Consider the following 23613-nt stretch of genomic DNA (forward strand, 5'->3'; position numbering starts at 1 on the left):
GCCCTGTTTTCCGGGGTTGCATAGACCTTATCCTGGCCCTCTGCACAGGGGTGAATTTCACCCCAAATCCAGAACCGTTGTTCCTTTACATGTGCTACTTTATATCACTATGTGCAACAGTCTGACAGAATTCAACATCTCCTCCTGGAAATCTGGAAGGAAAATACCATGTGTATGGTTTATCAAATTGTATAGACAAGTTTGCGGCTGTGTGCTTATATCCCAGGTGATGGCTGTAGGGTAATTGGGGGAGAATAAAAATACTTCCTTGATCCACAGGTTAAGAGATCTCCCATGGGTTTGGAAGCTATCAAATGTTCTGGAGAAATACTTCTCAGATACATTATGCAATATGAAATTCCTGTGATGCTAATTGATTTCCATTGTTATATACTAGTAAAGTGTACTCCTGAGTGAGAAATTTATATATAGTGCTTCTGAATGACTGATCACATTTTGAACCTGAGATACCAAAGCTGCATATCCAACAGCTAAAAAAAACAAACAAACCCTAGTGCAGGGATCGGCAACCTTTGGCATGCAGCCTGTCAGGGAAAGCCTCTGGCGGGCCGGGACAGTTTGTTTAACTGCAGTGTCTGCAGGTTTGGCCGATCGCAGCTCGCCGTTCCAGGCCAATGGGGACTGTGGGAAGCAGCAGGGGACGTGCTGGCTGCCGCTTCCCACCGCCCCCATTGGCCTGGAATGGCAAACTGCGGCTAGTGGGAGCTGCGATCGGCCAAAGCTGCGGATGCTGCAGGTAAACAAACCGTCCCGGTCCACCAGAGGATTTCCCTGACGGGCCACGTGCCAAAGGTTGCCGATCCCTGCCCAAGACAGACAAGGTGGATGAGGTGATATCTTTTATTGGGCCAACTTCTCTTGGTGAGAGAGACAAGCTTTTGAGCTACACAGAGCTCTTCCTCAGGGCTGGGAAACTAACTTAGGCCAGGTCTACACTACAAACTTACATCGGTATATCTACATTGCTCAAGGGGGTCTGAAAAATCCACCCCCTTGAGCAATGTAATTATACTGACCTACCGGCTAGTGTCGACAGCGCTATGCCAACCTGAGAGTTTCTCCCATTGACATAGCTACCGCCTCTTGCAGAGGTGGATTAACTATGCCAACAGGCAAAGCTTTCCCTTCGGCACAGTAGCATCTTTACTAAAGTGCTACAGCGAAGCAGCTGCAGCACTGTACATGTAGACAAGCTCTCAGAGTCTCATTGCTAAATACAAGGTGGAACAAATTATTTAGCGTAAGTAGTTAACAAATATTTCAAGGGATCATTTAACCTCTTTATGCCTCATTTTCTCACAGTGGCAATACTTCCCTACTTCACTGGGATGTCACAAGGATAAATACATTAATGTTTCAAAGACATTCAGGTACTGTGGGGATGGGAGCTATACGTATATAGGGCGAAGAAAATAGAAGAGAAAATTCAAATAGAAAAATGATCAAAGCTGAACAGCCTAAAGATGAGACACTGCGGAGCAAATGTATTAATGACATTATCCTTGCAACGTGACATATCCATAATAAGGAGAAGAGGGTTTTACAGCAGCTAGGAGGTTTTCATCACAGCATCTACTGAAGTTAAATCAAATACAATTTATTTTTCTGCGTATTGCTTTTTGTTTTTGGCAGTAGAGGGGTTCTGGTGGGAAGTCCATTGCAAACATTGACATCATGACAATTTCTCATTCAAACCTGAAAAACAGAAAAGCCCTATGCTGTTTGCCTGATTTGTTTTTAAAGGGATCAAGTTCATATATCTGTTTCTGAGCAGATATTATGAAACCATGCAGTCTAATCTCAGAGTAGAAATCAATATTTGTTCTTTCCTCTACAGAGTGTTCCAAAAAAATCCACCCAAACATTTTTATGTCAATACAAATTGCTTATTACTAACATGCTGCTACATAAACAGGGTGTTTTAGCAGAAGGAAATTTACTGTGGAGATAATGGCTAGCATAGAGAGGCCTACTAAGACCAAAAATAGCTTGACATACAAGGCATTTTTCGCAATGAATAAACGAATCTTAGAAAACAACAAAATTATGAGTTAGACAGTGACCCCTTGAAAGTATAAAGCTGACAACTGGCATAGATGCCACATACAGTAGAGAGCTTAGTGAACACCAAAATACCTAGGACAAATGTCAGACACTGACTTTGTGAGAGCAGAATTAAAAACAGAAATGGATCTGTCATCCTAAAGATGAATTCATTAAACTCTGAACCTGCTAGTGACTGCAAATGGGTGCACCTAAGTGCCTGGGTGGAGACTCCTCCTTCATATAGGATGTGTGTTTAAAAAAGACATGGGAAATTTGTTTTTAAAAACTCTTCCCCTTCCCCGCCCAGTAAAATGTGTCAGAGAAGGTCTAACATGGCAACGTGATACTATTTATCAAGTATCGCCTCCAGAAAGCAATATCATTCCAAGTAGTACCATAATGTAGTAGTAGCCATTTTAATCTGTGCCCTCATCTCTTTCAAAAGTGCTGTTTCTAGGAATGATAGTAAAGAAACAGAGCTGCCAACCACAATCCAAAAAAAAAAAGAAAAAAATGTTTAGAAAATTACTCATCCTCCCTAATAACCTCAACACACTTTGCTTCAGGAGCTAACTACTACCATTTCCCCCAAATGATTCAATCTCTCCCTAAACAAAAAGCAGTCACCAAGGAAACAGGGCAGCATAACTTGCAGAAAGTTAAACTGCTAAATGATTTGGTGGAGATGATAGAACTACTAGTGAAATAACAATTGCTAGGTGTTAAGCAAGGGAACATTTCCTTCACAAATGTAAAAGGATTTTAATAATCTCCTGAGTGAACTGTGTGAAAGTTGCATCATGTTTCTGAGGGTACATCTACCTTGCAATTGGAGGTCTGATTGTAGCACAGGTAGGCATATCTCATTTCCTTCGCTTCCACTGACAGTCGTAACTGGCGGACATCATCATAATTAACTAAGAGAATCGAGTTTCAAATTTTGCTGACACCGTATAAATAATAAAGGGAAAGATACATTTGTTTTCTGTAAGTCTTTTTCTTATCTAGCATTCTGCACACTAAAAACTCAAGCTATTGTTAATTTCTATCAAAGATAACCATAAATGTTGGGTGTGAAGTGCAAATTACTATCTTTCCCCTCAAAAGAGTACAATGAAGCATAATATGCATAATGTCTTTAAATTGGTACAGTAGTTAAATTTTGAAGTCTTAGTGTGTGTGTGTCTAAAGTTTAGGTGTATATGGATGCTATTTTAGCACGGCCCAGCCTTGATTTTAAATTTCAGCTACTTCCCCACTCCCCCGCTTTCTGCTATTTGGTCTTCATACAATGTTTTTCTCTTTCTGCAAATGTGAGATTAATTATAACCAACTCTGCATAAATAGTAAAATCAGATTAAACTTTACAGAGGGAGGTAGAACAGAGAGGATTTAGTGTATGAAAATGCTAAATAAAAATAAAACAAACCACGTTGTGTCTGCATATGCATATGTAGCATACAGAGAGTGCATGTGTGTATATGTATATATTTATATCATTTCAGGTTTTATTTTCGTTTGTACAAGCACATATTCTTCCTTGAACTATTTTTAAAGATCATATTGTGAGATTTAAATCCTATTAAGCTGAATGGGTGTTATTAGGTAAAAATGAAAAGATTAAAAACCTTTATCAGTGCTTTCAGGAGGACAGGGTGTAGTATTAATAAGAACTTGTAATGAGACAGCTCCATACTGGTAACAGATTCCAGTAGCTGTCTGCATTGAGCTCATGACATACTTTTGTTAAATCCAGTATCAAGACTTCAAAGCAGTGACACTTCGTTTTGAAATTAAAGGTGTTAAATGTGGACTATTTTTCAATTAAATAGTTTCCTTTTTAGTGAAATGTACAGCCCAGAGACCACAAATATCTACTGCTTTAGTCCAGTTTGATTTTTTGCATTCAGATACACTTTAGCATTCAGCTTTGGCTACTAAAAAGGGAGTGCTTTTCTTTCCACTTAAAGATTATTAGGCGAGTGGCAGATAGCACCAATTTGGTCAACTTAACATACCCTCTCTACACACAGGCACATCATACATTGTTTGAAAGCTTATGACGATTACTTTAAGATGAGGTATGAGGTACGATGCCGTTACCATAGAAAGGGGGATAAACAATGACACCATCAACACCTTGTAGAAATATATACCTTAATCTTTTCCATGTATCCAAGAAAGTGAGACAGGAAAGAAGCAAAGGAAAACTGTTTTCAAAGTAATATGGTCATTACAAGTGGTACTTTTACATTTTTGTAAATGTCTAGAATTCCCACTCTGTTACAGCGTGTAAACACAGCACACCTTTCTCCTTTGTCCTGCACTTCACACAGTCATTTACATCAATGCAAAGTGAGCATAAAATGCTACAAATTAGAACACCCATTAGTGTAACTGACTGGGTGCAAACAACAGAATTCGGCTTGTATATTATATATATTTTTAAAATATGATTTATATATAATTAATATATATTATTTATAATCAGAGGTGAAAGTAAGCCAGTCTGGTCCGGTCCGGTATACCGGCAAGAACCAGTACACAGCTGACCATACCTGCAGGGGGCAGTTTCCCCAGGCCAGCAATTTAAAAGGGCCCTGGGCTCTGGGCCCTTTAAATCGCCACCAGAGCCCTGGGGCTCCCAGCCACCGCTGGAGCTACTGCTACCATGGGGCTCCAGTGGTGATTTAAAGGGCCCGGGGCTCCCAGCCGCTGCTACTGCAGCCGGAGCCCCAGGCCCTTTAAATCTCTATTTAAAGGGACCGGGGATTTAAAGTCCTCACCTCTTCTGGTTGACGCCCTGCCCCACTGCTCAGGACCCCGGCCCTGTGTACCAGTAAGTCCTTTAAGTTACTTTCACCCCTGTTTATAATGCATATTATAAAATTAAACTTTCTCTCCAAGTTGAGCTGTTCCCAAAGCATCCCAGCCCCTAGTTCCCTCTATCCCGTAGGAGCACTCCAAATCTCGTTATATACTGGTTGGATTTAACAAGATCACTTGGTCAACATGAGTCAGCAGAAATTACTTTGTATCTTTATCCTGAATGTAGAGGGATACAAGAGAGTAGCTCTGCATTCCTATTTGGGGCCTAGAGGGTAGTTAACTATTGGAACAGATTACCAAGCCATGTAATAATTTCTCCATCACTTTGAGCCTTTTAGATCAAGATATGCTTAAATTCAACCACAAGCTCTTGGGCTAATGCAGGAAATATCAGGTGAAATCTGTGGCCTCTGTTATACAGGAGGTCATATCAGAATGGCCCCTGCTGGCCTTGAAAGCTGTGAAATTTTTCTACCTGGTTAGTCTTCTGTCCCCAACATTACAGGCACCTCCTGTAATGGTAACCTGGCCTAACTAGCCCTTTATTTAAGCCTTGGACTTAAGTCAAATTCTATTAAAATACAGTACAAGTAGTATATAACTTTCTTTCTTACTGCAAGCAGCTAGAAAGGGAACCCTGTTTCAGTCACTCCGAGATCACACAGTACTAGGAACTTTCTAACCGTATTAACAGTATATACTTTAATATATACAGTTTTTCTGTTGTTCAGATAGGCCCTGTAGGAATATAGAAAATATGCAGGTCTGTTATGGATGTTTAACCTATTGTCTCAGCAGTACCTCTTTTGCACAGGAAGGATTCTTGATGCTTATGGGGGTTATGTTGCCTCTCTGGCTACTGTACCTGTTGTCTGAGAGAGTAGTTCTATGATTTTTCCCTAGGTTCTCTCTGTAAATATAACTAACATTGTCACAGTGAGATCAAAGAGCAAAACTTGCTCCATAGTGACATGCATAAGGTTTCAGATCAGCTTTACTGTACAGAAAAAGGTTTGGTGTTATGGACTTAGCTTTCTGAGTTTTGATCTCTGCGTTGTATTATTCCCCTTCCTCATTTTGTCTCTGCACTGGGGATGATGTCTGTGATTTTTTTTGGTCCTTGCTCTATTTGTAAGTATCATCAGGATCCAGGAAAGCTCAAAGAGCATATTTTCTTTGGCACAGATTTCAGAGTTAATGATAGATTTTAACAGAGGATATCTTAAGAGAAATCTTCTCATCATAACCATAGTCCTCTTCATTGACTATCAGTGCTATAATACAAGGCTTTTGCAATCTTCTATAAAATCTTTTCTGCACGGATACTACAGGCTAAGATTTGGTATCATTCTTCAGCCCTGTGCTTCACCTTGTCTTTTATCCAGTTAAGACTGGAGATTGACTCTAATGTTACGATACTTCAATCTAACAAGATTAGAAGGCTAAAACTCAGCGTTTTATTTTCGCAATGAGAAAATCTGACTATTGTATTTCACTCATGAAACATGTGTCCCCGAAAGATAAAATATCCAGATTATTTTCTGTTTCTCTTCAGGGATGTCTCAGTCTTCCAATCATAAAAATAAAGATTTGAGTCAATTCAAGGATAATTAGGATTTTTTTCTTCCTCGTCATCAGCATACAACTTGCCCTTTTTGTAAGTCCTTTGATTTCTCCTTTGCAGAATTGTATACGGAGCTGTGGGATAGCTCCGCTGATTAACAATGACAGCAGCTGAACACTCTTTGCCAGTGTATGCAATTCCCCTACTGCCATCATAGGTTCACTCTCCCATGCTGACAAAATTAAGGATGCTAATCTGTGGAACTCAGTAACAAATGGATTATTTTAAAGAGAAAAACCATCATATACAAGAGAATTGGTTTCATGGAGTTCAGCTCCATTTTTGTGATAGGTTTCAGAGTAGCAGCCGTGTTAGTCTGTATTCGCAAAAAGAAAAGGAGGACTTGTGGCACAAGTACTCCTTTTATTTTTGTGATAGTAGCTCTTTTTCAAAAGGCACACTTTGAACAGATTTAGAAATTTAGTTAATGGCATGAACTAATTGAAACTAGGTTAATAAAGCCCTCAAGTTAAGAAAAAGAGAAAAAAAGATAAGTGTATGTAACCATTCTCTTGTGCTTGGTGTGCTGATAAATTAGGATGGTAAAAATATAGAAAGTTGATGGAATGAGATTTGGATTCCTGTGTGCCTGACTGCTAAAGGGAGAGCCTTGTAAATCAAGGGATTGCTTATGAAGATTTTCATCTTATACATCTTTGTTGTATACTGTCAACCAAATGCATCTGTTTAGATTTACTTTAAAATCTTTCAGAGGAACAGCCGTGTTAGTCTGTATTCGCAAAAAGAAAAGGAGTACTTGTGGCACCTTAGAGACTAACCAATTTATTTGAGCATGAGCTTTCGTGAGCTACAGCTCACTTCATCAGATGTTTACCGTGGAAACTGCAGCAGACTTTATATACACACAGAGAATATGAAACAATACCTCCTCCCACCCCACTGTCCTGCTGGTAATAGCTTATCTAAAGTGATCAACAGGTGGGCCATTTCCAGCACAAATCCAGGTTTTCTCACCCTCCACCCCCCACACAAATTCACTCTCCTGCTGGTGCTAGCCCATCCAAAGTGACAACTCTTTACATAATCAAGTCGGGCTATTTCCTGCATAGATCAAGGTTTTCTCACATCCCCCCCACCCCCATACACACACAAACTCACTCTCCTGCTGGTAATAGCTCATCTAAACTGACCACTCTCCAAGTTTAAATCCAAGTTAAACCAGAACATCTGGGGGGGGGGGGGTAGGAAAAAACAAGAAGAAACAGGCTACCTTGCATAATGACTTAGCCACTCCCAGTCTCTATTTAAGCCTAAATTAATAGTATCCAATCTGCAAATGAATTCCAATTCAGCAGTTTCTCGCTGGAGTCTGGATTTGAAGTTTTTTTGTTTTAAGATAGCGACCTTCATGTCTGTGATTGCGTGACCAGAGAGATTGAAGTGTTCTCCGACTGGTTTATGAATGTTATGATTCTTGACATCTGATTTGTGTCCATTTATTCTTTTACGTAGAGACTGTCCAGTTTGACCAATGTACATGGCAGAGGGGCATTGCTGGCACATGATGGCATATATCACATTGGTGGATGTGCAGGTGAACGAGCCTCTGATAGTGTGGCTGATGTTATTAGGCCCTGTGATGGTGTCCCCTGAATAGATATGTGGGCACAATTGGCAACGGGCTTTGTTGCAAGGATAAGTTCCTGGGTTAGTGGTTCTGTTGTGTGGTATGTGGTTGTTGGTGAGTATTTGCTTCAGGTTGCGGGGCTGTCTGTAGGCAAGGACTGGCCTGTCTCCCAAGACTTGTGAGAGTGTTGGGTCATCCTTTAGGATAGGTTGTAGATCCTTAATAATGCGTTGGAGGGGTTTTAGTTGGGGGCTGAAGGTGACCGCTAGTGGCGTTCTGTTATTTTCTTTGTTAGGCCTGTCCTGTAGTAGGTAACTTCTGGGAACTCTTCTGGCTCTATCAATCTGTTTCTTTACTTCTGCAGGTGGGTATTGTAGTTGTAAGAAAGCTTGACAGAGATCTTGTAGGTGTTTGTCTCTGTCTGAGGGGTTGGAGCAAATGCGGTTCTATCGCAGAGCTTGGCTGTAGACGATGGATCGTGTGGTGTGGTCAGGGTGAAAGCTGGAGGCATGCAGGTAGGAATAGCGGTCAGTAGGTTTCCGGTATAGGGTGGTGTTTATGTGGCCATTGTTTATTAGCACTGTAGTGTCCAGGAAGTGGATCTCTTGTGTGGACTGGACCAGGCTGAGGTTGGTGGTGGGATGGAAATTGTTGAAATCGTGGTGGAATTCCTCAAGGGCTTCTTTTCCATGGGTCCAGATGATGAAGATGTCATCAATATAGCGCAAGTAGAGTAGGGGCTTTAGGGGACGAGAGCTGAGGAAGCGTTGTTCTAAATCAGCCATAAAAATGTTGGCATACTGTGGGGCCATGCGGGTACCCATAGCAGTGCCGCTGATCTGAAGGTATACATTGTCCCCAAATGTGAAATAGTTATGGGTAAGGACAAAGTCACAAAGTTCAGCCACCAGGTTAGCCGTGACATTATCGGGGATAGTGTTCTTGACGGCTTGTAGTCCATCTTTGTGTGGAATGTTGGTGTAGAGGGCTTCTACATCCATAGTAGCCAGGATGGTGTTATCAGGAAGATCACCGATGGATTGAAGTTTCCTCAGGAAGTCAGTGGTGTCTCGAAGGTAGCTGGGAGTGCTGGTAGCGTAGGGCCTGAGGAGGGAGTCTACATAGCCAGACAATCCTGCTGTCAGGGTGCCAATGCCTGAGATGATGGGGCGCCCAGGATTTCCAGGTTTATGGATCTTGGGTAGTAGATAGAATATCCCAGGTTGGACTATGCTGACAGCTTGTGCCTCACGCTCTCAAAGAAACTGCGGAATCACCTGATCAAGATCCTCTACAGCAAACAGGGAAAGATTAAGAATGAGCTCTCAAAAATGGATACTCTCATAAAGAACCAACCTTCCACACAAACTTCCTCGTGGCTGGATTTTACTAAAACTAGACAAGCCATTTACAACGCACACTTTGCTTCTCTACAAAAGAAAAAAGACACTAAACTTTCTAAACTACTACATGCTACAAGGGGCCACAGCAATGGTTCCCTCACCCCACCTAGCAATATTGTTAACCTATCCAACTATACTCTCAGCCCAGCAGAAGCAGCTGTTCTATCTCGGGGCCTCTCCTTCTGCCCCTCCACCCCCACGAACATGATACAGTTCTGTGGTGACCTAGAATCCTATTTTCGACGTCTCCGTCTCAAGGAATATTTCCAAAATACGGAATATTTCCAAAATACCTCTGAACAACATACTAATCCACAGAGGTCTCCCTGCCAACACTACAGAAAGAGGGATTCTAGATGGACTCCTCCTGAAGGTCGAAACAGCAGACTGGACTCCTACATAGAGTGCTTCCGCCGACGTGCACGGGCTGAAATTGTGGAAAAGCAGCATCACTTGCCCCATAACCTCAGCCATGCGGAACGCAATGCCATCCACAGCCTCAGAAACAACTCTGACATCATAATCAAAAAGGCTGACAAAGGAGGTGCTGTTGTCATCATGAATAGGTCGGAATATGAACAAGAGGCTGCTCGGCAGCTCTCCAACACGAGTTTCTACAAGCCATTACCCTATGATCCCACTGAGAGTTACCAAAAGCAACTACAGCATTTGCTCAAGAAACTTCCTGAAAAAGCACAAGATCAAATCCGCACAGACACACCCCTGGAACCCCGACCTGGGATATTCTATCTACTACCCAAGATCCATAAACCTGGAAATCCTGGGCGCCCCATCATCTCAGGCATTGGCACCCTGACAGCAGGATTGTCTGGCTATGTAGACTCCCTCCTCAGGCCCTACGCTACCAGCACTCCCAGCTACCTTCGAGACACCACTGACTTCCTGAGGAAACTTCAATCCATCGGTGATCTTCCTGATAACACCATCCTGGCTACTATGGATGTAGAAGCCCTCTACACCAACATTCCACACAAAGATGGACTACAAGCCGTCAAGAACACTATCCCCGATAATGTCACGGCTAACCTGGTGGCTGAACTTTGTGACTTTGTCCTTACCCATAACTATTTCACATTTGGGGACAATGTATACCTTCAGATCAGCGGCACTGCTATGGGTACCCGCATGGCCCCACAGTATGCCAACATTTTTATGGCTGATTTAGAACAACGCTTCCTCAGCTCTCGTCCCCTAAAGCCCCTACTCTACTTGCGCTATATTGATGACATCTTCATCATCTGGACCCATGGAAAAGAAGCCCTTGAGGAATTCCACCACGATTTCAACAATTTCCATCCCACCACCAACCTCAGCCTGGTCCAGTCCACACAAGAGATCCACTTCCTGGACACTACAGTGCTAATAAACAATGGCCACATAAACACCACCCTATACCGGAAACCTACTGACCGCTATTCCTACCTGCATGCCTCCAGCTTTCACCCTGACCACACCACACGATCCATCGTCTACAGCCAAGCTCTGCGATAGAACCGCATTTGCTCCAACCCCTCAGACAGAGACAAACACCTACAAGATCTCTGTCAAGCTTTCTTACAACTACAATACCCACCTGCAGAAGTAAAGAAACAGATTGATAGAGCCAGAAGAGTTCCCAGAAGTTACCTACTACAGGACAGGCCTAACAAAGAAAATAACAGAACGCCACTAGCGGTCACCTTCAGCCCCCAACTAAAACCCCTCCAACGCATTATTAAGGATCTACAACCTATCCTAAAGGATGACCCAACACTCTCACAAGTCTTGGGAGACAGGCCAGTCCTTGCCTACAGACAGCCCCGCAACCTGAAGCAAATACTCACCAACAACCACATACCACACAACAGAACCACTAACCCAGGAACTTATCCTTGCAACAAAGCCCGTTGCCAATTGTGCCCACATATCTATTCAGGGGACACCATCACAGGGCCTAATAACATCAGCCACACTATCAGAGGCTCGTTCACCTGCACATCCACCAATGTGATATATGCCATCATGTGCCAGCAATGCCCCTCTGCCATGTACATTGGTCAAACTGGACAGTCTCTACGTAAAAGAATAAATGGACACAAATCAGATGTCAAGAATCATAACATTCATAAACCAGTCGGAGAACACTTCAATCTCTCTGGTCACGCAATCACAGACATGAAGGTCGCTATCTTAAAACAAAAAAACTTCAAATCCAGACTCCAGCGAGAAACTGCTGAATTGGAATTCATTTGCAGATTGGATACTATTAATTTAGGCTTAAATAGAGACTGGGAGTGGCTAAGTCATTATGCAAGGTAGCCTGTTTCTTCTTGTTTTTTCCTACCCCCCCCCCCCCAGATGTTCTGGTTTAACTTGGATTTAAACTTGGAGAGTGGTCAGTTTAGATGAGCTATTACCAGCAGGAGAGTGAGTTTGTGTGTGTATGGGGGTGGGGGGAATGTGAGAAAACCTTGATCTATGCAGGAAATAGCCCGACTTGATTATGTAAAGAGTTGTCACTTTGGATGGGCTAGCACCAGCAGGAGAGTGAATTTGTGTGGGGGGTGGAGGGTGAGAAAACCTGGATTTGTGCTGGAAATGGCCCACCTGTTGATCACTTTAGATAAGCTATTACCAGCAGGACAGTGGGGTGGGAGGAGGTATTGTTTCATATTCTCTGTGTGTATATAAAGTCTGCTGCAGTTTCCACGGTAAACATCTGATGAAGTGAGCTGTAGCTCACGAAAGCTCATGCTCAAATAAATTGGTTAGTCTCTAAGGTGCCACAAGTACTCCTTTTCTTTTTAAAATCTTTGTTACACAAGGCAGAATTTCTGTTGAATTTGTTTGATCACTGACTCCAGGTTTTTTTTTTTATTCTAAAGTGTTTCTTAGATATTTAGCCCATGGAGAAATATTCTAGCCTAAAATATGTAGGAGGTTATTCCCTGTATGGCTACCTCTGAAATCAGATTACTGCCTCCTGGTCACGCACTTCATTGAAATGTACTCAAATTACATGAACTTCACTTTAATATGTGGAATGCTTGGTGGTCAAAAAAGCCTTATATAAAGGCAACATCATAACAGCACTAATATAGGAGACAAATAAGGTGACCAGACAGCAAGTGTGAAAAATTGGGACAGGGGATCGGGGGTAATAGGCACCTATATAAGAAAAAGCCCAAATATCAGGACTATCCCTATAAAATTGGAACATCGGGTCACCCTAGATGAAAACAACAATAACTTTAATAATAATATCCAAAACGTCACATTGCCTGCCATATACTTCCAACCTGGAATCTCAATGGCGTGTATTAATTAAAAGTAGATTTGTTAGTAATTTGCAACACTGGTTTCTTATATTGACATAAAACTCAGGTTCCATTGTTATTTAATTTCTGTCAGATTTGGATACAGAACATGTATATTTACAGCCAGATTATCTTCTATGTCTATTCTGTACATGAAACAATGGCAGGATATGTAATAGTGATCCACACTGCATAAGAGATTGGAGTGGAGAATAAATGTAATAATTAAATAATACTTACACGTATGCAGCATAGCAGTTTTCATTTTCCTTGCACTTTGCAAAATGATAACTCTCTAACTTTCACAGTGCCCATGTAAGGTAAGTTGATACCATCCCAGTATACTGGTGAGGAAACCAAACCATGTTGAGGCTGATACTCATAACTGCTGACCTACCCCAAGTCAATGTGAGTCACACATGCTTTGCAGTTCAGAAAATGAGGTGTCAAGGTTCCTTCCCCACTCTGAACTCTAGGGTACAGATGTGGGGACCTTCATGAAAACCCTCGAAGCTTATTTTTACCAGCTTAGGTTAAAACTTCCCCAAGGTACAAACTATTTTACCTTTTGCCCTTGGACTTTATTGCTGCCACCACCAAGCATCTAACAAATATATAACAGGGAAAGAGCCCACTTGGAAACGTCTTTCCCCCCAAAACCCTCTCCAAACCCTACACCCCCTTTCCTGGGGAAGCCTTGATAAAAATCCTCACGAATTTGCAGAGGTGAACACAGACCCAAACCCTCAGATCTTAAGAACAATGAAAAAGCAATTGGGTTCTTAAAAGAAGAATTTTAATTGAAGAAAAAATAAAAGAATCACCTCTGTAAAATCAGGATGGTAAATACCTTATAGGGTAATCAGATTCAAAACACAGAAAATCCCTCTAGGCAAAACCTTAAGTTACAAAAAGACACAAAAACAGGAATATACATTCCATTCAGCACAGCTTATTTTATCAGCCATTTAAACAAAACAGAATCTAACACATATCTAGCTAGATTACTTACTAAGTTCTAAGACTCCATTCCTTTTCTGTTCCCGGCAAAAGCATCACACAGACAGAGAAAACCTTTTTTCCTCCTCCCCCCCTCCAGCTTTGAAAATATCTTGTCTCCCCATTGGTCATTTTGGTCAGGTCCCAGCGAGGTTATCCTCGCTTCTTAACCCTTTATAGGTGAAAGGGTTTTTCCTCTGGCCAGGAGGGATTTTAAAGGTGTTTACCCTTCCCTTTATATTTATGACAGAAGCACTAAGTGATCTCACTATGGCCTCAGAGACAGGCAGTGTCAAAACTGGGATAAGAACTCTGGAGTTTCTGGCTCTCAGGCCTGTGATCAGATCACTTAATCATGTCTCTCTTGTCACCTGCCTTTTGAAATAAACCTGGTGTTCCAAGGAAATCATTTTTCTATTTTCCAGAAATTAGGCTTCAGACCTGTAAAGGGATCCCCCAGAGGTGGACCCCTGCAGGGATCCCTTTCCAGGATTGTGAGGGCTTTACTTACTTAAAATTAGATATGTAAGTGTTCCATGCATCTTCCTTTCCTTCTCTTCTCAACATCAGAAATAAATGAAAAAAACCTTCTGCTAAGAAATTACCTTCTCTGGGTTTACTTCCCAACCTGGGAGACCTCTTACATATGTTCTGTCTAAATCATACTTGGTTATATCAGGTAATATATTATGCTTGCATGCATGGCACAAGTGGCTATATAATATATTTGTGGCTATATAATACCTCCCTGGTATTTTTAGGGTTATTGGGTTTAAACTCATGGTGAAATACAAGAACTGTTGAGTACCTATACTAATTTTTCATCATAATGGAGGAATCAACTCTGCTGCTCAATTGCAAAGCAATGTGAAGAGTTGCAAAAACTTTAATTTGAAAGGTGATGACAAATAGCTGTAATAACTTATGCAAAATATTCCATTTGCTTCACACAGTGGAAGTAGTGGGCAAGGCGTTCAGCTAACTGTAGAAAGACAGTGTACAGTATCCAGAAGGGAGACAGCCATGATTTACTCTAAGTTATTGCAGGATAACAGGACATTTTTTATTGTTCACTTCCTACTTTATAAAGCCTTCAGCATTAAATCTTTTACACCTTGCCTGCGTGTAGCTGTGCTTTATTAGTTACAGCAATGAACTTATTCAGGGATAATTTAGCTTAGCAAATTGAATGGATAGCTTCATTCCTGCCTTAAATGTCCATATCCTGCTGAAAGCACAGCCATTTTCTGAAACCTTCCCTTAGAAGCCCATTAGCTCCTCTTGAAATGAAGACAGCAACAGGTGGATGCTTCAGTTCTCTGACACTCGGCTGGACTACTCTTTAAAAGGATATTATGGAGTCGGGGGTGCGTTTAACATATACTATATCTTTTTTTCCTTTGTGAGTCAATAAAGGTGGTAGGGAAATTGGAAAGGAAGAAAATAAATCCCTTTGATTTATGTTTACTTCGTCCGTTTTGTGCCTGGTGATACGACTTCAAGGCACGACTGCAGGTCTCCCGTTCATTATGTCTGTGTATTGAGCTTTGTTTCTGTAGCATCGTGAATGTTGCCCTTGCCAGGAGGCAGCATTACTTGATCACTAGGAGCCAGTTCAGGTTGTTGTAAAAACTATAGTGGTGATTCAGGTGCAGCTGGAAATCGGTAAAGAAGAGTGCTTTTTAACAGACTAAAATGAAGAACAATTACCTACTGTAGCTAAATTACTTTCTGTATTGGATCATTCCCTACACTGGGAGCTGGTGGGCACAAAACTGAGGTGTTGTAGAAACTAAGCAGTTGACATGGTAACAGATGGGGTATACCAGAGAACTGATTTAACCTGTGTTGGTAAATTAAATCGGGGGTTATATAAATGGTCAGAGCTATGAAAGCTCTTCCAAATTTTTATGAATTTAGAAGCAAGTTGGGAGGGCTTCATTTCTTTTTGGAGAAGGGTTTATCATGTTCACTCTTTTGGTATTTACTCTTGGCTTCCTTACATAGCCTTGTTGTCGATGAATTTTTGGGCCAAGGGTGATTAAAGTGCAGTTATGACATGAACAGGGGAGCGCGAAGGAAGCTGTGCTTCAGCATTTGTATTACATTAAGAGACTCCTCCTGCCTTCTTTGCTGAAGTTAATGGGAGTTATGGGTCTTCAAGGAACATGGAATCATCTGCCAGATTAATATTTGTCTCTGGAATGACTTCTCCTCAGCACCTCCACGACATAAATATCCATAGAGTCCTTAGGCCGAGACTCGTATTTTGGTTTCATTCTTAGGTAGCATTTTTTATGTTTGATTTTATTTGGATGTCCGTGTGTACTGGGGAGGGGGATTTTTTTCTGCTTTATCAGAGTTATGTATTTGGGAAAGTTGCTCTATTTGTAAGAATAATATTTTAGTAATTTTAAGGCACCTGGATGCCTTTGGACATAAGTGCCTTAAAATTGATTTTTTCATTAGCTCTCTACTATTATTTTATATAACTATATTATCACAAATCAGTCAACAGTAATATCCATTTTCAAACGCCCTCCAGGACAATTGTTTTTCTGTTAACCATTGTCGCATTTCACTCACTGGATTTGAAAATGGAAAGTGATGAATGGCTCCAGTGTTTTTTATGGCATGTTCCATTTTTAAGCTTTCTGCAGGGATATTCAGATCTCATTTATTTAAGATTTTTTTCCTACACAAGAGAAATTTACCCTTTTAAGAACCTGTTTGCCCCCTAAGAGGCCTGTAAAACACCTTCCACTCTCTCACACAAGCTCTCTAAACAATCCCCAGGACTACACACATTCAAAGACTCATTTCAATGAGAATTCCTTATGGCAGGCTTAAGAACCAGTTCAGTCTTTGCCATTTCAGTCTGAACTTATTTAGTGCTAGTGTGGACAGCTCTAAAAGAGCTGAGATTGGAAATGGTTCATGTTGTCCACATACTACCATCTCACAGAGCTGGTCAAAAAATTTTAACTGGACATCCCTGTGAAATATGTCATTTCACTGAAATAAAAATTTTCAGTAGGAAAATGTCAATTTTTATGACATTTGTTTTCTGACTAGAAAATTCAAAACAACTTGTTTGTTTCAAATTGACATTTCAGAATGAAATGAAAATGTATATTTCCTTTTCGCTGAAAATGTCATTGTGTCTCAGTCTTTGGAAACTAAAAAAAAAAAATGTATACAGCGTACAATTTATACAACTTATATGGAGCTTATACATTTAATTCTATATATTCAAAAAGGGTCTAATGTTGTGGGAAACATTATAGGCCATGCTATTTCCCAAGGTAAAGCCTCCTTTGCTGATCTATAGTGCAAAATAGCCACAAAGGGGGTAGATGCAGTCAGTTGGGAATTCCCGTGGCATGGAGGAGATTGCAGATGGTTCAGGGACTGCGTGTGTGACTGAAATGACTGGACTGCTGCTGCTCTTCAGCAAACACCAGTTGGCATACTGGCTTCCTGGAACTCAGCAAGCAAGCAAAGTTTAGGGCAGCTTTGAGGCTTCTCTAAGCTACTCAGGAGCCCAGGACAGTATGGAGTCTGCCCCAGGATTGGGGAGCTGCAAATTACTGCTTTGGGGCCCTGCCTCTCAGCAGCATCAAGTGTATATTGGGTGCAGCTGAGACTCAAGCCCCAAATGCTGAGGGTTTAGCATGAAAAATACTGCAGAACATGTCTCCCGGAAAATGGTCCATTGTCAAGTAAAAACCTGCAACATTTCAGCAACTTTTCTCAAAACTGGGACATCATTCTCCCTCCCCTCCTTCCCCCCAGAGGTGGTGTTACAGTCCATTCTGGATTTTTCACACACCTCTTATCGAGAGTGGGTGGTTCAGAAAATTCTGAGTAATGCCAAACCTGACTAATTTTTTCACTACATCAGCTTCCATCACATGTCAACAAAAATGTACAATAATATTTTGAAACTATTTGCCTTATGATTTTTTTTAATGTGGCTGCTTAAATGATGTTTCAACATTATTAACATTAGGGCAGTGCAGCACCTGATGCCATCATCTTTGTCTCCACCTAATTTTTCTGTTAGGCCCATACTGTGTGCTTCTGAAAATCCCTCTTGAACTGTCTAAGACAGCTTCTGATACATAATGCCTCCAAAAGAATCTGAACCTGTGCATCAGTATAATCTGCCCACGCCTATGACAAGCCCTTCATAAAGAAGTATATAAATCACATTCGCTGTATTTGTTCTACCCTTCATTTGGGATGAATAAAAAATTAATAGAAAACCATGTGAACTGATTCAGTTTCTCATGGAAAAAATGTACAAATCTCATTATGGATTCATTGAAAGATCTCAAAATACTGTTTAGCAATCTCAGAGTATAAGGCTTGGGAGTAGATTTTGTTCCCCTGGCTCCAAGTTGCAATACTTGAGCACATAAAAGAAAATGGCCGTGTAAATGTCAAAAAGGTAATCACTATATCCTGGCAGCATTCAGTGGCAGCAAAGTTATAGTGTGATATTGGTCTTTTAGCACAAGTGAATGACAGAACTAGGTTGCTCAACAGTACCCAAGAAAGTGAGACAGATATAAAACAGGGGGGAAATTATGTTCCAGAATAACTTTTAAAATAGGGTACAATTGATGCTACGATAACCTGTTACTCAAATAATAACTGGAGCTTGGTAATGGTAACCTTACTACTTATTAAAAGAAGAGCAAAATATAAAATGCACTGAAAGTTATAAAATACCTTTTTAAAGAACTCCCTGGGAACATCACAATGTCTGTGTGTCTCCCTCTCGTGCATACACATTTTTGGTCATTAAAAGGAATGGATTTGTAGTGTTTTTGACATCTTCCATGGAGAATTTGCTTTCCAAATTCACTTAAATGAATTCCAGTGGCATTGGAATACTACTTAATTTTTGTCTGGCAAATTGGAGTTTGATATTAAAATATATAGACACAAAGGTTTGTTATGAATACATATGAGCCCAATTTTCAAGTTACAAAAGCTTACCAGGAACATAGTCAGTAGTTGCTGCTTGTGGCCTTCGATGTAAGGGAGACATAGTTATGGTAACTATAAATTATCTTAGTGGAAATCTTTGATCTCAGACTCCCATGATTGAAATCTTCAAATCTGCATCTTTCCCAGCATTCCCTCTGCTAGTTAAGCCTAGTGCATACCATCACTGAAGCAAGCAGGATGCTTCTTCAGCCATGGTAATGCTTTTCTCCTCAATATTTTTCTTATTGGAAAATTTTAAATCTTGTTTTATATTCCATGGGATTTAAAATTAAAATATTGTAAACTTTTTTTTTAAAGCACAACATTAAGTACATGGAGGACTGCACTTGGTCCTCTGGGCACCTTGCATCCTCTAAGACCAGATGAGTGGTTATAACATTTCTAAGGGGCATGATGGAGTGTCACACCCAGTGGGAGGTGATAATGAGTAGAGATCCAGATTTACAAATCACATGCACACATACACACATGGTAAACTGGTTACCAATATGCTGAAATATCCTGTACAACAGATATTTTAGTACATTCAGCCTCCTTACGGCCCCAGTCAAACAAAACACATAACTTTAAGCACACTAGGAAATATCTAAATTGACTTCAAATAGGACTACTCACACATTTAAAGTTAAGCATGTTCTAAGGTGAACTGAGACAAAGTTACTCAGAACTGGTTTTCTAGGTATTAATTTCTATTATGATTAAGATTAGGTCAAAAAATTTGTTAAGAGTCAGGGGATCTCTCTGTGTACCTTTTGTTTCATTATATAATTTGTCCTTTCAATTTAACCAGATATTTAAAGCAAATTCCCAAATTCTACATATTTTCATATGTTTTTCAAAGTTTCTTCTAATTATAAATAAGTAATATTTCCATTTTATACTAACAGTGCCCTGGCAGTTCTGCTAGTGCTTGAGATACGTCTCTTAGTTTGATCAACCAACAATGAATGCCTAGCCTGTGCAGTCTCTGCATTTCTGCAGATACCAATGAGAGTGTTTTGCATGCTCTGTGTCATTTTGCTCTTAATATGTGCTTTTGCTAATGCCTTTTTTCTCCCATTTCTGTTTTTTTCCCCAGGCTACATATCTAAACAAAGTTGTGAGCCAAAACCTCAACACAAGGGACAGAAAGTCAGCACATACTCCCACCGAGGACCCTTTTAGATATTCATTGGGCAACCAAGCAACTACCTATGAAAGCAAAAGCTGTCAGCTGTCAAGTCTGTGTCTGAGTAAAGAAATAGTGGAAGTCATCAAGCACACGAGAGACACATATGAGACCCTCACTTCAGAGGTCACGCAGAATGTTTTGGCCAGCGCTACACAAAGTACAACCAAGCCAACATCCAAGACAGAGAGCTTCCCAGGGTTGGCTGCAGCGCCGAAGGATCAGACCACTGTACCCCGGCAGCATTCCACTTTCACGGGGAGATTTGGACAGCCTCCAAGGGGACCCATCTCCTTACACATGTACAGCAGGAAAAACGTTTTCCTCCACCACAACTTACACACTGCAGAGCTGCAGACTTTAGGCCAAAAAGATGGCTAACTGGGTCCTCGTATTCTTGTTGTAGAAGGAGATAAAGTCAGTTAAGTGGGTACATTGCTCATCGAGAGCTCAGTCTTAAGTTCTCATCTGCTGCTACCTTTAATTTTTTAAATTTTAGCATTGTACACGGGCTCCATGGTTTCCCTGTTTCGGGAGGGTGGGGATGGGGTGGACTAGCATGTTAACTTAAGTAACTAGATTGAATTGTCTTGCCGAAGTCACCATATGTATAATAAATGGGACCATCTTGCTGGGATCTCTAGTCCAAAACAGGCCCAATATTTTTCTCATCTTTTTGCCTCTGTCAGCCACTGACAACACGGAAGTTTTCCAGCAGGGGATCTCAAATAGCGCTGTATTTATTGAATAATGTTACTGTGAAAGTAGATGTGAGGAATGAGTAGGTAAGTAATTAGTAAACACTCCTGAATTGTATAGAGACAAGGGAGATCATGAGGCACTCTCTTTGTATCATGGTTTTGGTTTGTTTTTTGTTTCTTTAAACAATGAAATTTGCTCACATATAAACAAGAGATGCACTGGCTTCTGTTGTGTGAATTTTGAGAATGCCTCATCACACCAGTAGAGGAAGAGACTGCTTTTAATTTTCTTCTAAATGGTCAGTTCACACAGGTTCACCAAGGATTTCAGACAGAGTAATTGGAATTCAAGTTGAGAGTGGCAGCTTTGATCCTCCAAAAACTTTGTCTTTTTACTTTTTTTTGTTGTATTATGACATCACATTGTAGTGATATTTGTTCTACTTTCACAGCTGATACATCACTCATGCATTGAACAGCACAGAATATCATGCTGTGTCATCATCTCATGTCATGCCACATTCCAGTGTATCAAACTGAAAATGGATGATCGACTAAAGTAATTCCATTGTCTTATCCAGTCCTCTTTGGCTGATGTCCAAATTACTCTAATGTACATCAGCATGTCTCCAAGGCTACATCTGTGGTTAACTACCTAGAATAGTTGATGACCTGGAGTAACTCTGCATGTTTGGTAGTCTATTGTCATATTACACACCTATTGAAACCCATATATTTCTAGCTGACCTACAGCATTCTAGTCTCAGAGGAACTTGAAGTAATCTGATCACACTGAAGAACTTGCAAACGTGCCATTGACATAAAATCCTGGTTGCCCCTTCCAACAGACTTGAAACTGACTGGCTAAGACAAGATATGCTAAACATGTGGCATATACAAAACTAGATGCTTAGCCTAACATGTCTCTGATGGCAGGTCATCTGTTTGAATAATAAGGCATATAATAGTTAGCTCTTGAATAACAAGAATCTCCTGCATTTCAGGGCAGAAGAAGCAGACCAATAAATCTGAATAAGGTCACCTATCTTTTTATTTATGGCTAAGTATGGAGAGGAGGAAGAAGGAGTTCAGCAGATCCTTACTCAAAGATTCAAGTAACTAACATACCCTACCAACCCATAGAAAATGAAACTCCTAAAGGTTAGCAGTTAAGTAATGGACACAATACCATGTACTAGGACAGGGATGGCCAACCTGTGGTTCCGGAGCCACATGCAGCTCTTCAGAAGTTAATATGCAGCTTCTTGTATGGACACCGACTCCGGGGCTGGAGCTACAGGTGCCAACTTTTCAGTGTGCTGGGGGGTGCTCACTGCTCTGCCACAGGCCCTGCCCCCACTCCACCCCTTCCCGTGCTTCCCGTGAGCCTGCATTGCCCTCGCTCCTACTCCCTCGCCCCAAGAGCCTCCTGCACACCACGAAACAGCTGATCGGGAGGGAGGGGGAGGCACTGATCACCGGGACTGCTGGTGGGCGGGAGGCACTGGGAGCGGGTTGGGGTGGAGGGTATGGGGGGCTGCTGATGTATTACTGTGGCTCTTTGGCAATGTACATTGGTAAATTCTGGCTCCTTCTCGGGTTGGCCATCCCTGTACTAGGATAACAATTACCAACAATTAAACATAACATCTGCCTAGCCCTGCAATCCAAGTGGTCTTTCACAGTTATCAGATTTGTGTAAAGACTGCTTGAGGGAAGAAACGCTTGGACTATGGGCCTTGGAAAATGTGCTGCAGAGCCATTTTAGTAGCCTTGAATCATCAGGCTTCTGTTTGTTGAGGCTTCCAATTAGGGCTAGTTTTGAGACATCATCTGCTGTTGAAGACACCAAGGTTTGTCTGAATATGCTACAGTGGTAACTTTGGATTTGCAGAGCTGGGCCCATGTGAATCAAGGTGAATATATACAAACTTACTCACTTGGTTTCTCTGTGTGTGTTGTTACTGCTAAAATGGAACAATGCAAAATTGCAAAAACAGGTTTATTGAATGAAGTATGACTGTTCAGGACTCCTAATAGTGCTTTGATACTTGTAAAGTCTAGAGACTTAAAAAACAAAATAGTAGTACCATGATTTCACTATTCAGATCCATGTTTTCATCTGAGCAACTTCTTAAGGGTATGGTAGATTGAAAAAGACAATAATTATTAATTACAGATTTCAGCCTGGACTTTCTCAAGAGTTGATGTATGCAATTATATTTCAAATCTGTAAATAATTAAAATATTGTAATCAAGGGCATTTTTTTTCCAGGACACAACTGTACTATACTACATAAAAACTTCTTCAATTTTAACTGATATACTGTATTTATAGTTGATTTTTTCCTGGAAAAATGGACTTTTGGATTACACATTTCAAAAAACATTTTAAATGCTACTATTTTCTTGGAAAAGCTTTTTTAAAGCTGAAACTTTCAAAAAACTGGAGAAAACAGACCAATTAAAGTGAGGGATATTTTTTAGAAATATCTTGAAACTGTTTTGTATCAGTATTTTCAGCACTGTTGTAATATTATTTGTAATACTAAGTGTAAAGCTGGCCCTGAGAAGGGAGGAAGCCACATGTTAATGTACAATACAGCAGTATCTGTAAAACAGGGGTCCTTTGTGTGATCCTCTTGTATGTATAGTAACTCATAAAGCAACAGCATGTGGACATTCATTCAGTGAACTGATTCCTTTGTACTAAAATCTCTAGTTTTCTAAGACAGTTCCATGTATAAAAATGATTTATACATATCTTCAAGGCTGTACATATCTGAAAACATGACACCAGGGGGAAAAAGGACTTATTATTTTTGCCACAGATTTTTCTTTTCTTTTCTCTGTGTCTGTAAAACATAAAGCTTAACTCTTGTAAAATTTCTATTGCAA

General features: G+C 40.7%; 1 protein-coding gene across 6 annotated transcripts in view; it reads left to right on the forward strand.

The window, feature by feature from the left end:
- CCSER1 (coiled-coil serine rich protein 1) overlaps window positions 1-23401 on the forward strand; it is a 1092378-nt gene extending 1068977 nt beyond the window's left edge. For 4 of the 6 annotated variants that reach the window (XM_048846959.2, XM_075127522.1, XM_075127520.1 and 1 more), the window contains one exon: window positions 19925-23401. In XM_048846959.2, the coding sequence (XP_048702916.2) occupies window positions 19925-20395 (471 nt within the window). In that variant the 3' untranslated portion in view covers window positions 20396-23401. The remainder of the gene's footprint in view (window positions 1-19924) is intronic. The other 2 variants (XM_075127524.1, XM_075127523.1) reach the window with 1 other exon arrangement.
- The last annotated feature ends 212 nt before the right edge of the window (window positions 23402-23613 follow it).

The sequence above is a fragment of the Caretta caretta genome, chromosome 4 (assembly GCF_965140235.1).
Source record: "Caretta caretta isolate rCarCar2 chromosome 4, rCarCar1.hap1, whole genome shotgun sequence".
Lineage (NCBI taxonomy): Eukaryota > Metazoa > Chordata > Testudines > Cheloniidae > Caretta > Caretta caretta.